This window comes from Sminthopsis crassicaudata, chromosome 5 (assembly GCF_048593235.1).
Source record: "Sminthopsis crassicaudata isolate SCR6 chromosome 5, ASM4859323v1, whole genome shotgun sequence".
In the NCBI taxonomy this organism is placed as follows: domain Eukaryota; kingdom Metazoa; phylum Chordata; class Mammalia; order Dasyuromorphia; family Dasyuridae; genus Sminthopsis; species Sminthopsis crassicaudata.
The window spans coordinates 256,637,015-256,655,182 of NC_133621.1; the positions used below are offsets into that span (position 1 = coordinate 256,637,015).

The window sequence follows — 18,168 nt, forward strand, 5'->3', positions numbered from 1 at the left end:
ACACTATAATCTATCTCCCCCTCCATTGCTTTGCACAGTCCTTTTCTATTCCCTGCTCACCCAACCTCCATGGGTGCACTCTCTCTTTATTCTTGCTCTTAGATTTCCTCTCTTGTATCAAAGTCCTTTCCAAGTGCTATTTCCTAAAAAAGACCCCATCAACTGCCAGTCTCCACTATCTCATGTGTATCTAATAAATGGAAAGGCATACTGAATGTAGAACTGAGCTCAAAATGAGAAAAATCTGAGTTCAAGTCCTATCCTTGACACATACTGATTCTATGACCCTGTGGAAATCATATGGTGCTCCTAGATTTCTCTAATGCAGAGTAAAAGGGAATTCTTAAATGGGAGTTCTTTGTACAGATGAAATTACAGGTACATTTTAAAAATCTAGTGCATACAGTACTTGTATAGAAAGCTGGGTTTTTCCCCCCTTTGTCTGAATCCCTTCCTCTCTGCTCATTGGTTATGAATACATAATTAGAATGCTTCATTCATCAATAATAAATTTAATAAAGAAAAATCATACATTCAGAACCAAGAAGGCTAGACTCTTGCTCTTCCCTCAACAACAGCAAGAAATTCATGTAAGTCAATTTAAGTAAACTTAACTTTTATTGTTTCCTGTAATCTTAAATTTGGAGAAAGTGGGATAGGAAAAGTAAGGACCCTGAGAGGATATTGGAATTTATAGACCGAAGGAACTAAGAGATTATCCACACCGAGACAAAGTCAGAAGTTTTAAGTGATTCCAAATGAAAGTTTTCAGCTTTATGGTAGAAGTACAAAAGCCCAAGCCAAACTTCTGTGGCCGTGAGAGCAGTCAATAGGTAAGGCCCTCCCACAGATAGTATTACTTTCCTTAAAGCTCCGCCCATTTTCTCTAAAGCTCTTCTCATTATTTTAACAAATTGTCTTTGCGAAAACCTGGAGAAATAGGTACTATGGACCTGGATTTTCTTGAGAAACTTTGGTTGGGATTGTTTAGATAAAGTTAGAGATTATAAATAGAAGAAACAAGACAAACTCACATAGTAGCCAACCCTACCTGTAGTTTAATTTTTCTTTTCATCGTCGAAAATTCAATTTATGGAATAATCCTGGCCAATGACTTCGGCCCTGTACAGCTGGGGAAGTTTTAATATTGTTTGTTTTATTTTCAAAATCTGGGGAATCTGCATGGAAGAGAATAGTTTCAAATTTCTTTTGAGGCTTTGCATTGGAACTCATATTTTAACAGATTCATCTCAAGTATTTCCAGATGGCAGAATGTTGCAATACAAGGGTCACAGTATCCCTTTCTTTTCACTTAACTGTTTTGTTACAAAGTAAGATTCACTTACTTTGTGGAGGAACCCAGAGGCTGAATGCAGGAGAGATGCTATAAAAACAAAAGGGTCAATATTATCAATAAACAAATAAAATGTATTTGGAAAGTTACAATTTTTTTTTTTTTAAAGTTAAAACAAAACTGTTTCTTCCTCCTTGGATCCAGCTCATCTTTTCTCACCAACTTCAGGATCTAGTCTGCCACGCTCCCGGTCCTCCCCTCCACCTCCCAACAAAACAAAACCACCCAACTTCGGGAATTTGTCAGTCTCTCAGGTCCTACAAAGTGAAAGCTCCTACTAGAGCTTTCGCTACTCCGACGTCAGTGGAGGCCTGACCGAACTTGGGCTACTGATCTCACAATAAACTATCTCATCCTCTCCCCACTTCCCCGGACTCCGGACTCTGACCTTGGGACGCGGGGCAGGGATGAAGCCCTCTTGGCTGCAGTGTCGGAAGGTCACAGGCGCTGGGGGTCTCGGGGCTCCCCTGCAGGGCTCGGCTGCGGCTCGGGGAGCAGCCCCCACGCGCCGCGCTTACCTGGCCCCCGCGCCACCGGGCAGTCGCGGCGTAGGTGCCGGCCGCCGCTCCCTGTCGTCCGGCGGCGGCACCAGCGGCGGGGTCAGTGAGTATAAGACGCATTTTGCGGCCTCGGTGTCTGACCCCGAGAGGTTCTGGGGGAAGGCCGCGGAGCAGATCAGCTGGTACAAGCCCTGGACCAAAACGCTGGAGAACAGCCACCCACCAGCCACAAGTTGGTGAGTGACTCCCAGACGGAACGGTCCCTGAGCCCGCCACGGGTGGAATCAGTCTCACCTGTTCCAGCTGGGTCACCTCAAACGCAGAGTAATACCCTGTCCCTGGAGTCGGAAGATCTGGGTTCCAATCCTGCCCCTGATGCTTTATGGGTTCTATCAGGGGTCAGTCTCTGGATCTCAGTTTCCCCATCTGTAAAATCATAGGGTTAAGCTTCTGAAGCGCTAGGAGCCTATGGAATTGTGCCATAAAAAGGCTCTGGCTAGTGTTAGAGCACACAGTATTGTAGTCTCTTTGGAAAATAGGCAGGGAGATGGGGACATGCCTTAAACTTGAGTTTTCCTTGACCCCATATATTCCCAACTCCCTTTAACTCATTTTCACCTTTCAATCATTCCTAATCACCATAACAGGGTCTTAAACCCGAAACAATGAACTTATTTTTTCTCATATTAGTGAATGAAAAAGAGTTCATACAGTCACAACTACTTCTTTATAACCTGTCTTTTGTTTTATGTATTAAAAAGTCTAAGAAGAAACACATAGGATTCTGACTGCCAAAAGTGTCCAAGACACAAAAATCCTTAAGAGCTCCTGCTTTAGGCTCACAAAATTTGAGAGCTTTATAAGGGATCACCCAGTGAACCTTTTTTTTTTTTTTTTTCCCACAAATAAGGAAACTGAGGTCTAATGCTGCTTGCAGAACAAGCACAGGAACTTGAATCTCCTGAGGAGACATAACTGAGAGTTTTTGTTATTTTGGGAGATCAAGCAGTAACCTAATAATTGACGTCCTTTTCTTTCTTAAAATCAAGCTGCTGACATTTTCCCAAGCTCATGAATGACAATATATTGTCTTTTAAGTAAAAAGGATTTTTCTGAGACTATTTTTATTATTATTATTACTACAAATACATGTTGTCATTTCTGTAGAAGTCATTTGATGATACATCATTTAGGTCTTCATTATTGCTCAGGATTTTGTTAATCAGCTTTTCTTATATGCACACATACACACACACACACACACACACACACACACATACATACACACTTGTATAAAGGAACCCAGGCCTATGATTTTTCATATTGCTTTTCAGCAATATTGATTAGCCTTTGTCTGTAATTTAGGGCTCAGTTTCTGGCCCCAAGACCCAGCCTCGAACCACTATGACTAAGTTATCATTCTCAAAAACATATGCTACTGAATCAAGAAGAGATTTGACTTTACTAACATTTTATTGCTTAATTTTTATTGATGTGATGCACTAAGCTGAAGAACTGGCATAAAGTGTTGTTTTCAGATTATGTAGTATGTCCCAAAAAGATTAGTGCTGTTTTCAACTAGGTGGTAAAGTCAACAGAACCCTGCATTTAGATTCCTATAGACTTGATTCTTAATCCCCTTCAAAAACTCACTGACCTCTAGTACTTGCAAACTGCACCAAGACTTTGGGGACAACTTCTATTTGTACCAAGAAACTTGGTTTAATTTGAGGTAGGGGTTGGGAGATATTTATTGAGTTGGTTTATATTAAAAGATTTTGCCCAAACTTAATTTTAGATTTTACCAATTGGTTGGATTTATCATGAATGTATATGTATGATGACTGGTGGTTTCTTGTCCTCTCAGATGATAGGGGTACCTTACCCTATTTTTTTTGAAAGAATGTTTAGGGTGAGTAGGCACAGTTGGGAGATTTAGGACAATGCATCTCTGAATAAGAAACCAGATTGGAGATTGACAGTTTAAGCTGATTGGGGTTTTCTGTGATGGAAGAAGATACTAGAGCTGAATCTTGAATGTCCAGTCACAATTTGGGTAAATAAAACCACAAGAAAACCAAAACTTGGCAGCAACCTTGAGGAAAACCCCACAATACCTCACAAAATGGAGATACCTGTTGATATATTGTTGATTCCCAATCAAAGGCCCCATGGGCTAAAATGACTCTAGAGAGTTTTATGGAAAAATCCATTAGGTCACTACTATTCTAACTTCAGTATAGCATAGGATACTCAGCACTTCTAAGTAATCCTTTTGATCACAGAACAGTAATACATGGCTTTTCCCAATCAGAAATTAGATACCTAATAATCCATCACTCAGACTACTTGCCCCTGAAACTAAAATCAGTCTTTCAATCTCTGGTGTGTTTGGTTCGCTCATTTCTTGAACTAAGTATCCTAACCAGCTCACTTGTCTAGCCATATAACCATTAATTATTTGTTGCTCTTTCTAGATCTTGTAAGCATATTTTATATGAATTATGGGGACACCTGAACTTTTGTGCCAAAGTTCACAGTGTGTCCTGGAATCAGAAAGAGCTAACTTCCTGAGTTCAAATTTGACTTCAGACACATACTGTGTGGCCCGGCATAAGTCACTTCACCCAGTCTTCCTCAGCTTCTCATCTGAAAATAAACTGGAAAAGAAAATGGCAAACCACTCCAGTATCTTTGCCAAGAAAACCCCAAATGGAATCACTAAAGAGCCTGGCATAGCTAAAAAACAACAAAAACAACAAACAAAAATAAACAACTGAACAACAAACCCTACAGAAAGATACCTGTAGGCTGGATAGTGACTTAAAGTACATATTGTATTTTATTTATTTATTTTATTAAATATTTTCCAGTTACATTTTTATCTGGTTGTGGCTGTACTTGGAAGTGTTTTGAAGTCAAATTGATATCTCTAAACTAGATTAATTTTGAAAATCTCCTCTTCCCACCCTACAGATTTGACCTAAAAACTTAATTTGTACTAGTGGTTCTTTAAGCTAAAATTACCCAATTAAATGCAGATTGTTGATAAAAGCCCACTCAACATTTAAAAGACTTAAAAGAAAAAAAAAAAAAAAAGAACCCTTACTCTTTACCAAATATTGATTGCATTGTAGATGTGCGTGCAGCATTATAATGAATCCAACTCTATTATCCTAGAGTTTGTCATCTATTCAATAAGGTGAAGATTAAATTAAATGGTAATATGTCAATATAGGACTGAATATGATTTCTTTGGACCTTAGTAACTTTATCTATGAAGTAGGGGTGGGGAGGTAAGGGGAAAGGATTAGATTTGGCTAGAATAAGACATAATTGCATAATTATGTAAAAATCTTAGGCAAAGTGGAACTCTGGAACTGTATTTGTGAAATGAGACAATTCAATCAAATACCTCTCTGCTAATAGAATGGAAACTCCTTGAGAGTAAAGATTATTTAATTTTTTTTGTTTGTTTTTGTATCCTTAGTGCTCAGCACTATTCATCACTTAACTGTTCTATAAGGTCTTTTCTAGCTATAACATTCTATATTTTTTTCATATATTATACTGAAAGTTGTAAGATGTTTTATAGAAATAACATTACTATTGTGACCTCTGGTTGGTGAGAAAGGTTTTGTGAAATTCCATTTCCAAGGGAGGTATTGGGAGCCTTTTAGAAATATTTATGTTTCCCTTTGCCTACCTTTCACCCCTCTTTTGGATTTTTCATTTAAAAATATAATTCAGATTGCATAAAGAAGAAAAATATGCTTCTAGTTCAGAAAGTCCTAGATAAGTATGTATTGGTCAGTCAGCCAATAAGCATTTATTAAGTACCTTCTATATATAAGGCCTATATCAATCAGTGGGGATACATGGAAAAGCAAAAGACAGGAATTCCAAATCATACAGGGGCACCAACATGCAAATAAGTATACACAAACACACACACACACACACACACACACACACACACACACACACACACACAATCTATAGACATTATGAATAAAAAGGTAGACAAAAGAAAGGTAAAACTTAAGAGGGTTTGGAAAAGATTTTCTCTAAAAAGTAGGATTTTCTTTGGGAATTAAAGTAAGCCAGGAGGCTTATATACATGAATACATGTATTCGTATAGCTACATATAAATATGTATATGCATATGTGTTCTATGACAAGGAGTATTAATTTACTTACCTTCTTCAGAGTGAGAAAGGAGAAGAACACTTGCACTTACATAATTCTAAGAAGCAAAATCATATCCTTTTATACGTAACCAGAAGGGGTCAAGAAAGAATAACGGAAACAATAGAAAATGAATCATAGTAATGATACTTTAACATATCCTAAAAAAGGAACTATTGGAATAGATGCTGTAGTGCAGGCATCATGGTATGATGATGACTGAGAAGTATTAAGTGCTCAATAAATGTTTTCTTAATACTCCTTAATTTCTGAGAGATGGATACAAAGTACAAATAATGGCAACCATTTAATATCAGATCATTTTTACCAAACCTCTCAATAACTTGTGTTCTTTCCATTCTAAACATCATCTTAAGAACAGCGTTATTCATGTTGATGGCCTCTGTAGCAATCTGATTAAGCAATTCCTCAATCTCCTCAGCCCCACAATCTTTTCTATTGTTCCATTTTTTCAGTAATAGCCAACTTTTTCTGACCCCATTTGGTGTTTTCTTGGGAAAGATAGAGAAAAAGATTGCCATTTTCTTCACCAGTTCATTTGACAGATGAGGAAACTGAGGCAAACATGGTTAAGTGACTTGTACAGAGTCAACACAGCTGAAGCTAGATTTGAAATCAGGAAGATGTCTTTCTGATTCCAGACCCACTACTTTATCCACTGCCATCTAGCTGCCCCTAGTCTTTTCCTGCCTCACTTTGATCACAAAGTGACATCACTCTTAAGATCTATAACTATGAAATTTCATTTTTATCACAGCCTTCTTTCATTATATTTCTTCTTCTGTTTTTTTCCATCTAATACTAATTTTCCCTTAAATATGACTTCTTATCCTTTGACTTATACCAATTCTTCTGGTGAATCTTCCTTCTATACTTTTTTGTTTCCAGTTCAAGTCTTGAGTCAACCATTTTAATGTTCTTCCCTAGCTACTATTTTAAAATTCCGAACTACCACCATTAAATATGCATCCCTATGATGTTGCTTGAGACATTGGGGTGTTGCTTGAGAAAGTCATGAAGATATAATGTTTTTTACCCCCACTACAAATTCATGGCAACAGTCTTTTTCTGGCATCTACCTACTTCCAGATAACACTCTGACTCTACTATTGATTTTCTGTTCTATAGTGACTACATCCCTCTGTTCCCAATAGTGACTGCTCCAAACCTTTTCTTTTCTTGTTTCTCTTATCTCTAACACCACACCTTACTTTTAATCTCAAATAAACAAGCCTCCTATTTTACTTAGTTTTGATACCAAATCTCCATATATGAATTCCTATTAACTACTCAGGTATTGTACAATGCTCAGTCTGTTTGCCTTTCATTTTTGCTCAGATGTATCTTAACTCCTAGGTCCTAGCTTAGTAAAATAGGAGGTTTGGGTTTTTTTGTTATTATTGTTGTTCAGTCATTCTAGTTGTGTCCAACTTTTTGTGATCCAATTTGAAATTTTCTTAGCAAAGATACTGGAGTAGTTGCCTATTTTCTTCTCTTACTCATTTTATAGATGAGGAAACTAAGGCAAAGAGGGTTAACTGACTTCCCAAGGTCACACAGCAACTTAATATGAGTCTAAAAAGCCAAATTTGAACTCAAGTCTTCCTGACTTAAATCTGAGTACTCTTCACTATATCATCTAGCTTCCCCAACAACAACATTGAGATCTGATATCCTCATTTGAATTCCTAATAATTAAGCAGGAGCAATGTCCAATCTGTCTTCCTTCAGTTTTGCTGCAGAAGAGGTGTCCTAACTCCTCACCAAAACTGGGGTCTGAACTTATGCATCTTATGTGTTCTCCTCCTTTTCCTCACAATTTGGTCTTTTTCTTTCTGATGGTTTCCTGTGCTTGGGTCTATGCAGTTTTTCTATAAACATAATTTAAAAAAAAAACACAAAAAACAAACTTTACTTGATCTTTTAATCTCATTTAGCTTCTAAAGCTCTTTTTTCCTTCCTTTTCCTGAAAAACAAAACAAAACAGGACTGATAAAATAGTGATCTCCTAGGCACTGTACTGAATATTAAAGATATATAAATAAAATCATCTAGGAGAGTCCCTACCTTCATGGAACTTATATTTTTAATGGAGGAACACAGCCCTTAGAGGAGAGGAGTTAGAAGCTGATGAGGGACAAAACTGATATCAAGAAGGAGAGGAAGTCTCTTTTGGAAATAGACATGGCTGGGGCAAAGTAATGTCAACAGGGTGACTTCTGACAAAATTCAGAGGAGTGCAGAAAAGTTTTATTAGAAGAAAAATCAGACAATAGTGTTGAGGCACCCCAGTACAAAGGAACCTACACCTCAGGAAAGGCAACATAGATTAATGCTGGAAAATCATAAATGGGAGGTTAAAGGAGGAGATGGGGAAAAGAATGGACAATCTTTCTTAGGAACAAGTCGGACAAGAAGCAGGATATTTTACAAGAACAGTTGACAGAAAAACTGGTTTGGGCCAGTTTGGGGGAGGTGGGCATGTCAACAAGTTATCAAGGAACACCAACAAAAGTTTTTGGGAATGAGCAAGACTAGCTCACTAGAGGCTCTCTTTTGACTCCTATAAGCAAATATGCTTACCCCTCTGTCTAGTGCACCTGCCTACTAAAGTAACTTATAGAAAATAGATACATAAATCTCTTTAGAACTCTCACATAAGGAAATTTACAATCAGTACAGATTATAGAGTGGATGCTATTTTGAGAAGATGAAGTTCAGTGAAGGTGGAGTAGGGAATATGCTCTATGCTTCTTGTTTTTTTAATTAATTCTCTCTTTTCAACCCTTTTCAACAAGGCTTTTGTCATTCCCTCTGCCTTGAAATTGGTTTTTTAAAGGTTGCTAATAACCTCTTTATTTAGAAATATATATCTATTTTCTCAATAACAAAAATAATTTTGCAGAAATTACCAAAAAATGTTTTACATTCCCCCCCAAAAATTTTTGGGTTCCAAATTCCTCCCTTTTCTCCCACATTACTCCATGGAGAAGACAAGGAATTTGCTATAGGTTATATCTGTGCAGTTATGAAAAACACACTTCCTGGAGGATTTTGGGAAGATGGCAGAGTAGGTAGATAAATTTCAAACTCTCTTAATTTCCCCACAACTAGAATAAATTTCTGCCTCAGGGTGAACATAGACTCAAGAAAAATCAAGAAGACTTGGAGTAAAACCTAGAGGATCTGAAGAAAAAACCCAGGATTGGGATTAACCTTAGTGACCTTCAAATGCCTCTGGACTGGGCTAGCTTGGTGAAATGTTAAGTATGGAGCTCTGGGGTGAGCTGGGTGTGGCTTCCTCAGCAGGAAGCACATAGAAACTTTCACCTCTTGAACTGTTTGTGGAGTTGGAGTCTGAGTACAGAAAGACTGAAGGAACCTCCACTGATTAGGAACACCAGGCTATGTTGCAGGATGCTGTCCCGAATGAGAAGGAACCAGCACCCAATGAGTGCTATACTTTTTAGTTTGATGTAATCAAAATCTTCTATTTTGTGATCGATAATGATCTCTAGTTCTCCTCTGGTCATAAATTCCTTCTTCCTCACAGGTCTGAGAGGTAGACTATTCTCTGTTCCTCTAATCTATTTATGATCTCGTTCTTTATGCCTAAATCATGGACCCATTTTGATCTTATCTTGATATATGGTGTTAAGTGTGGATCCATATCTAATTTCTGCCATACCAATTTCCAGTTTTCCCAACAGTTTTTTTTTTCAAATAATGAATTTTTATCCCAAATGTTGGTATCTTTGGGTTTGTCAAACTTTAGATTGCTATAGTTGTACCCTTTTTTATCCTTTGTACCTAATTTGTTCCACTGATCGACTGGTCTATTTCTTGGCCAATACCAAATGGTTTTGGTGACTGCTGCTATATAATATAGCTTTAGATCAGGTACACCTAGACCACGAGAAGGAAGATCTTAAGTGAAGCCAGAGACACCATCTCTCCCCCCACAGGATTAGAGATGTTTATGCTAAAACCTTTTATTAAAAAAGAAAAAGGAACTGGCAAAGAAGAAGGAATTACACTATAATAGAAATATATTATAGGAACAGGGAAGACCAGGATTCATCTTCAGAAGAGGACACTGAAGTAAAAAAAGCTTCTACCCAAAGAGTAATGTGAAATAACTCCCTGCCCAAAAACAGTTTATGGAAGAACTCAAAAAAGAATTTAAAAATCAAATGAGAAATTGAAAAAAAAAACTATAAATAAATAAATAAACAAACAAATACATACATATATACCATCCAAGAAAAGCAAGATTCTGGGGTGGGGGGAAGCTAACCAACTAAAAAAGGAGATAACAGGGTCTCAAATATGAAAATAACATTTTGAAAATTTGTATTGGGCAAAGGAAAGCCAGTGAGGCTATGAGAGACTAAAAAATAATAAAATATATTATAAAGAATGAAAAAAAGAACAGAATGTGAAACATCTTATAATAGATCTGTAGAATAGATTTAGAAGAGAAACTGTCTGAAAATTGTGACCAGAAAAAGGACCTTGACACAATAATGTAAGAAATAATCTAAGAAAATTGTCCTGAAATGATAGAACATAAGGGAAAGTAGAAATGGAAAAAATCCGCTGATCACCACCTCTATGAGTTCCTTTGTGGTAAATACATAGAAACATTATTGCCAAATTTCTAAACCCCCAGATCAAAAAGAAAATTTAGCAAGTAACAAGAAAAAACCACACACACACACCATGAAGGGTATAGCACCCTCCAAAATCTATTAAGAAATAAAGGGGTAGGGATGGGCAGATGGGGAAGCAGAGAGTGAGGGAAGAAAATAAGGGAGGGACCCATCAGTGGGGAGAGGTTAAGTAATAGAAAGGCAAGTTAAGAGCAGAATTACAGCAAAAGGACAGCAGGGATAGGAAAAATGTGGGCATATATGTATATGTATGTATATATCTACATATGTATATATAAATATATCCTTTCTTAACTATAGTGCTGCTTTGGGGGTAGTGGGGAGCTGAAAGGGGGTAAAAGAATAAAATAAAAAAGGCGTGCACTAGAGAACAAAAGAACAATTTACAAGGAAGTAAAGAAAAGATGGATACTCATCAATATAATTTCTTCTACTTATTGCACCTATATCTATATCTATATATATGTATATATATACATACATTTCTATCTATATGTATATATATATATACACACACACTTATCTATATGTATATATACATATATAGACACACACAAACATTTTCTTGAACTAATATTTGTTGTTATATAATTTGAAAGTAAAAGAAAAATACAAATAATAAAAAAATAAACAAAAATTAAAAAAAATAAAATAAAACATACTTCCACGTAAGTCATGCTGTGAAAAAAACAAGGACAAAAACAAATAATAAAGAAAACATATTTTCAATCTGCATCCAGACCTCCACCAGTTCTTTCTCTGGAGATGGACAGCACCTTTCTTCATAAATCCTTCCTAATTGTTTTAGATTATTGTGTTAATGAGATTAGCTAAATTATTCACAATTATCATATAATATTGCTGTTTTTGTGTACAATGTTTTCCTGGTTCATCTCATTTCACTTTGCATCAGTTCATATACGTCTTTCCACCTTTTTCATCTTTTTTCCCTTTTAAAACTATTTTAGTTTTATTTTTATTAGAACTTTTTTATTTTTCAAAATTCATGTAAAAATAGTTTCACCTTCTCAAAACCTTATGTTCCAATTTTTTCCCTTTCCTCCCCATTTCCCCTCTCCTCTAGATAGCAAGTAATTCAATATAGGCTAAACTTGTGCAATTCTTCTAAACATATGTTAAACTTCTGTTCCAAATTTTCCCCTCCTTCCCCCTCCCCCCTCCCCTAGATGGCAGGTAATCCAATATATGTTAAATATGTTAAAATATATGTTAAATCCAATACATGTATACATATTTATACAGCTATCTTGTTGCACAAGAAAAATCAGATCTAGACAGAAAAAAAAAAGTGAGAAGGAAAACAAAAATGCAAGCAAATAATAACAAAGAATGAAAATGCTTTGTGTGGTCCACACTCAGTTCCCATAGTCCTTTCTCTGGGTGTAGATGGCTCTCTTCATTACTAAACAATTGGAAGTGGTTTGAATCATCTCATTGTTGAAGAGAGCCACGTGCATCAGAATTGATTATCATATAGTCTTGTTGTTGCCATGTATAATGATCTCCAGGTTCTGCTCATTTCACTTAGCATCAATTCATGTAAGTCTCTCCAGGCCTTTCTGAAATCATCCTGTTGGTCATTTCTTATAGAACAATAATATTCCATAACATTCATATACCATAATTTATTCAGCCATTCTCCAATTGATGGGCATTCATTAAGTTTCCACTAAATTTCAGTAGCCACTATGAAAAGGATTTGCCACAAACGTTTTTGCACATATGGGAGCCTTCCCCTCCTTTAAAATCTCCTTGGGATATAAACCCAGCAACAATACTGCTGGACCAAAGCATATACAGAGTTTGATAACTTTTTGAGCGTGGTTCAAAATTCCTCACCAGATTTGCTCGCAGTTCCATCAATAATGTATCAGTGTCCCAGTTTTCCCATATCCCCTCTAACATTCGTCATTATCTTTTCCTGAATTCTTAGCCAATCTGAGAGGTGTATAGTGGTATCTCAGAGTTTTCTTAATTTGCATTTGTCTGATCAATAGTGATCTGGTGCAACTTTTCACATGACTAGAAAAAATTTCAATTTTATCATCTGAAAATTGTCTGTTCATATCCTTTGACCATTTATCAATTGGAGAATGGCTTGATTGATTACAAATTTGAGTCAATTCTCTATATATTTTGGAAATGAGACCTTTATCAGAACCTTTGAATGTCAAAATGTTTTCCCAATTTATTGCTTCCCTTCAAATCTTATCCGCATTAGTTTTGTTTGTACAAAAACTTTTTAACTTAATATAATCAAAATTATCTATTTTGTGATCAATAATGATCTCTAGTTCTTCTTTGATCACAAATTCCTTTCTCCTCCACAGGTCTGAGAGGTAAATTATCCTATGCTCTACTAATTTATTTACAATATCATTCTTTATATCTAGATCATGAACCCATTTATGGCATTAGGTGTGGGTCAATGCCTAGTTTCTGCCATACTAGTTTCTAATTTTCCCAGCAGTTTTTGTCAAATAGTGAATTTTTGTTCCAATAGATGAGGTCTTTGGGTTTGTCAAACACTAGATTGTTATATAGTTATTGACTATTTAGTCTTGTGAACCTAACCTATTCCACTGATCAACTAGTCTATTTCTTAGCCAGTATCAAATAATTTTGATTACTACTGTTTTATAATATAGTTTTAGATCTGGTATAGCTAGGCCACCTTCATTTGATTTTTTTTTCATTAATTCCCTCGAAATTCTTGACCTTTTGTTCTTCTAGATGAATTTTGTTGTTATTTTTTCTAGGTCATTAAAATAGTTTCTTGGGAGGTTGATTGGTATAGCACTAAGTAGATTAGTTTAGGTAGTATTGTCATTTTTATTATATTTGTTCGACCTATCCAAGATCACTTGATATGTTTCCAATTGTTTAGATCTGGCTTTATTTGTGTGGAAAGTGTTTTGTAGTTGTGCTCATATAGTTTCACTTGGCAGATAGATTCCCAAATATTTTATGCTATCAATAATTAAATGGAATTTCTCTTTACATCTCTTGATATTGGATTTTATTAGTGATGTATAAAATTGCTGATAATTTATGTGAATTTATTTTGTATCCTGCAACTTTGCTAAAGTTGTAGATTATTTCTAATAGCTTTTTAGTTGATTCTCTGGGGTTCTCTAAGTATACCATCATATTCATCTACAAAGAGTGATGATTTGGTTTTCTCATTACCTACTCTAATTCCTCTAATCTCTTTTCCATATCTTATTGCCAAAGCTAGCATTGAATAGTAATGGTGATAGTGGGTTATCTTGTTTCACCCTTGATCTTATTGTGAATGGTTCCAGTTTATGCCCATTACATATGATGCTTATAGATAGTTTTAAATAGATGTTTCTGACTATTTTAAGGAAAAGTGCATTTATTCCTATACTCTCTAGTGTTTTTAATAGGAATGGGTTGGATTTTATCAAATGCTTTTTTTTTTATATCTATTGAAACAATCAGATGGTTTTTGTTAATTTGGTTATTGATATAGTCAATAATGCTAATAGTTTTCCTAATATTGGACCAGCCTTTCATTCCTGGTATAAATTCTACTTGGTCATGGTGTATTATTGTGGAGATGATTTTCTGTAATCTCTTTGCAAATGTTTTATTTAAGATTTTTGTATCAGTATTCATTAGGGAGATTGGTCTATAATTTTTCTTTCTCTATTTTCATCCTACCTGGTTTAGATAGTAGTACCATGTCTGTGTCATAAAAGGAATTTAGTAGGAACCCTTCATTTCCTATTTTTTCAAATAGTTTATATAGCATTGAAGTTAATTGTTCTTTAAGTGTTTGGTAGAATTCACATGTAAATCCATCTGGTCCTGGGGATTTTTTCTTAGGGAGTTGATTAATAGCTTATTCTATTTTTCCCCCTAAAATGGGAGTATTTAAGCAATTTACTTCCTTCTGTTAATCTGGGCAATCTATATTTTTGTAGGTGTCCCTCCATTTTACTTAGTTTATCAAATTTATTGGCATAAAGTTGGGCAAAGTAGCACCTAATTATTGCTCTAATTTCTTCTTCATTAGTAGAAAGGTCTTCCTTTTCATTTTTAAGATTAACAATTTGCTTTTCTTCTTTCCTTTTTCTAATGAAATTTACTAAAAGTTTCTATTTAGTTGGTTTTTTCACAAAATGAACTTTTATTTATTAATTCAATAGGTTTTTTTACTTTCAATTCTATTAATCTATTTTATTTTTAGAATTTCAAGTTTGTTATTTGGGAGTTGTTAATTTGCTCTTTTTTTCTAGCTTTTTAAATTGCAAATGCAATTCATTGATCTTCTTTTTCTTTCTTTTATGCAAGTTAACCTCTAGAGGTATAACATTCCCTTCTATTACCACTTTGGCTTCATCCCACAAATTTTGATATGTTTTCTCATTATTGTCATTCTCTTGGATGAAATTATTAATTGTATGTATGATTTGCTGTTTCATCCATTCATTCTTTAGAATGAAATTATTTAGTTTTCAATTACTTTTTGGTCTATTTTCCCTTGGCCTTTTGTTGAATGTAATTTTTATTGCATTGTGATCTGAAAAAAAAATGCAATTACTATTTCTGCCTTTCTGCATTTGATTTTGAGGTCTTTATGATTCCATCTCTGACTACATGTGCCAATGAACAACAAAAATTGTTGATGGGGACTACTACAGGACTTCAAAACTAGCAGGAATCGGACTTCCGGCTAAGATGGCGGCGTGGAGGCAGACAGCTGCTTGAGCTCCTCGCTTTCTCTCAGAACTTACTTCATGACAAGCCTCTGACTTAATGCTTGACCCAGAAAGAAATCCACAAATTATCACCAAGAGAAGACATCCTTGAAAGTCACCAGAAAAGGTCTGTGTTTGTTCGGGGGAGGGTCAATCAGACTGGGCGCAGACTGAGGGCAGACAGCCAGAGCAAGACAGGCAGCTCACACAGCTCAGACCGGAGGGGGAGGGGTGTGATCTCTGCAGTTTCTGTGAAAGGGCTTTTGCCCCAGTGTGGATGCTCCGTCTTGGCAGCAAGCCAGGAGCCGTGGAGAGGGTGTAAACACCGGAGGTGAAGATTAAAACCCCAGAAAGCCAGCGTCTCTCAGAGCCCGGCCACCCCCAACCCCCACCTGGACTGACTCGGTGCGTTCTCGGAGCCTCAGAGCGCAGACTCAGTACAGTCATTGCTGTTCTGTTAGTGGCTCTCTGCTGCCCTATCCCCAGTCTGTAGAGGAAGCCCATTAATAACATCCAGCCCTATCCTCCGCAAAACAGACCAATTGCTTCTCTTGTCAGTTTGTTTTCTTTGATTCTGACAAAATGAATAAAAAATTCAAAAGGGCTCTAACCATTGACAGCTTTTGTGTGGAGAGGGAGCAGACTTCAAATGCTGAGGAGACTAGGAACAGAATGTCCCCAGATGTATCCCCTGGGAGGTATATAAGCTGCTCCTCAATACAAAAGAACCTCATAGAGGAAATAAAAAAGGCTCTCACAAGAGAGCTGGAAGAGAAATGGGAAAAGGAAAGGGAAGCTTGGCAAGAGAGCCTGGAGAAGTCATCCCATGCATTCAAAGACAGAATGGATAAAGAAATCAAATCATTGAGAAACAAGATTAGTGAGCTGGAAAAGGTAAACAACTCCAAGGAAAACAGGATTAGTGAGCTGGAAAAAGAAATCAGCTCTCTAAAAAATAAAATGGATAAAATGGAAAAAAATTCCATAGAAGATAAAAACTCAATTGGACAATTACAAAGAGATATAAAAAAAGTGAGTGAAGAAAATACATCATTGAAAATTAGACTGGAACAAGTAGAAATGAATGACTCAAGGAGAAACCAAGAGGGAGTCAAGCAAAACCAGAGAAATGAAACAATTGAAAAGACTGTCAAGTACCTTACCAGAAAGACAACAGACCTGGAAAACAGATCCAGGAGAGACAATTTGAGAATAATCGGACTCCCTGAAAAATGGGAGGAAAAAAAGAGCTTGGACACCATTTTCGAGGAAATTATCAAAGAGAACTGCCCAGACGTTTTGGAAACAGAGGGTAAAATAGACATTGAGAAAATTCATCGATCACCTACTGAAAGGGACCCTAAAATCAAAACGCCAAGAAATATAGTGGCCAAGTTCAAGAACCATCAGACAAAGGAAAAGATATTGGAAGCTGCTAGAAAAAAACAATTCAGATATGGAGGATCCACAATAAGAATAACACAGGATCTAGCAGCGTCCACATTAAAAGAACGCAGGGCCTGGAACATGATATTCCGAAAGGCTAAGGAACTTGGTATGCAGCCAAGAATAACTTACCCAGCAAGAATGAGCATCATTTTCCAGGGAAGAAGATGGACATTTAACGAAATAAATGAATTCCATCTATTTTTGATGAAAAAACCAGACCTACATAAGAGGTTTGATCTTCAAATACAGAACTCAAGAGACTTCTAAAAAAGGTAAAAAGAAATCTTGAGAACTATACTTCTGTCAAAAAAATATGTAAAGAACATATGTACAATTTGTCTTAGAAAATAGAGGTGGAAAGGAGATTATATCATAAAAAAGTACAAAGTGGTGGTACTACATCTCATGAAGAGGCAAAGGTAACCTATTATATCTGAGAGAAAGAAAGGAGGGAGATGAACATAGCGTGTATCAATAGACATATTCGATTTATGGTGAAACTTCTTCCACTTCATTGAAAAGTGAAAGGGAAGGAGTAAGCTAAGGGGAAGGGAATACAGTAATTTCGAGGAAAAGGGGTAAAATAAGGGGAGGATCTTTAAGGTGGGGGAGGGATCCTAAAAAGGGAGGGCTGTAAAAAGCAAGTGGTGTTTACCAGTTTAATACTGGATAGGAGGGTAAAAGGGAAGGAAAGGGGAAAAGCATAAGCAGGGGTTAATAGGATGGCAAGCAATATAGAATTAGTCCTTCTAACCATAAATGTGAATGGGGCAAACTGCCTCATAAAGAGGAAGCAGTTAGCAGACTGGATTAAAAGTCAGAATCCTACTATATGTTGTTTACAGGAAACACACCTGAAACAGGATGAGACATTCAAACTAAAAGTAAAAGGGTGGAGCAGAATCTATTATGCTTCAGGCAAAACCAAAAAAACAGGAGTAGCCATCCTCATCTCAGATCAAGCAAAAACAAAAATTGATCTAATTAAAAGAGATAAGGAAGGGCATTATATCCTGCTAAAGGGAAGCATCAATAGTGAAGCAGTATCAATATTAAACATGTATGCACCAAGTGGTGCAGCATCTAAATTCTTAAAAGAGAAATTAAGAGAGCTGCAAAAGGAAATAGATAGCAAAACTATAATAGCGGGAGATCTCAACCTTGCACTCTCAGAATTAGATAAATCAAACCACAAAATAAATAAGAAAGAAGTCAAAGAGGTAAATAGAATACT

At 36.1% G+C, this 18,168-nt stretch overlaps 1 protein-coding gene across 1 annotated transcript in view; it reads left to right on the forward strand.

Annotated features, from left to right (window-relative positions):
- The first annotated feature begins 1,589 nt into the window (after positions 1–1,589).
- ACSS3 (acyl-CoA synthetase short chain family member 3) overlaps positions 1,590–18,168 on the forward strand; it is a 245,851-nt gene continuing 229,272 nt past the window's right edge. The window contains 1 exon segment of the mRNA XM_074270876.1: positions 1,590–2,090. Within this exon segment, the coding sequence (XP_074126977.1) occupies positions 1,762–2,090 (329 nt within the window). The 5' untranslated portion in view covers positions 1,590–1,761.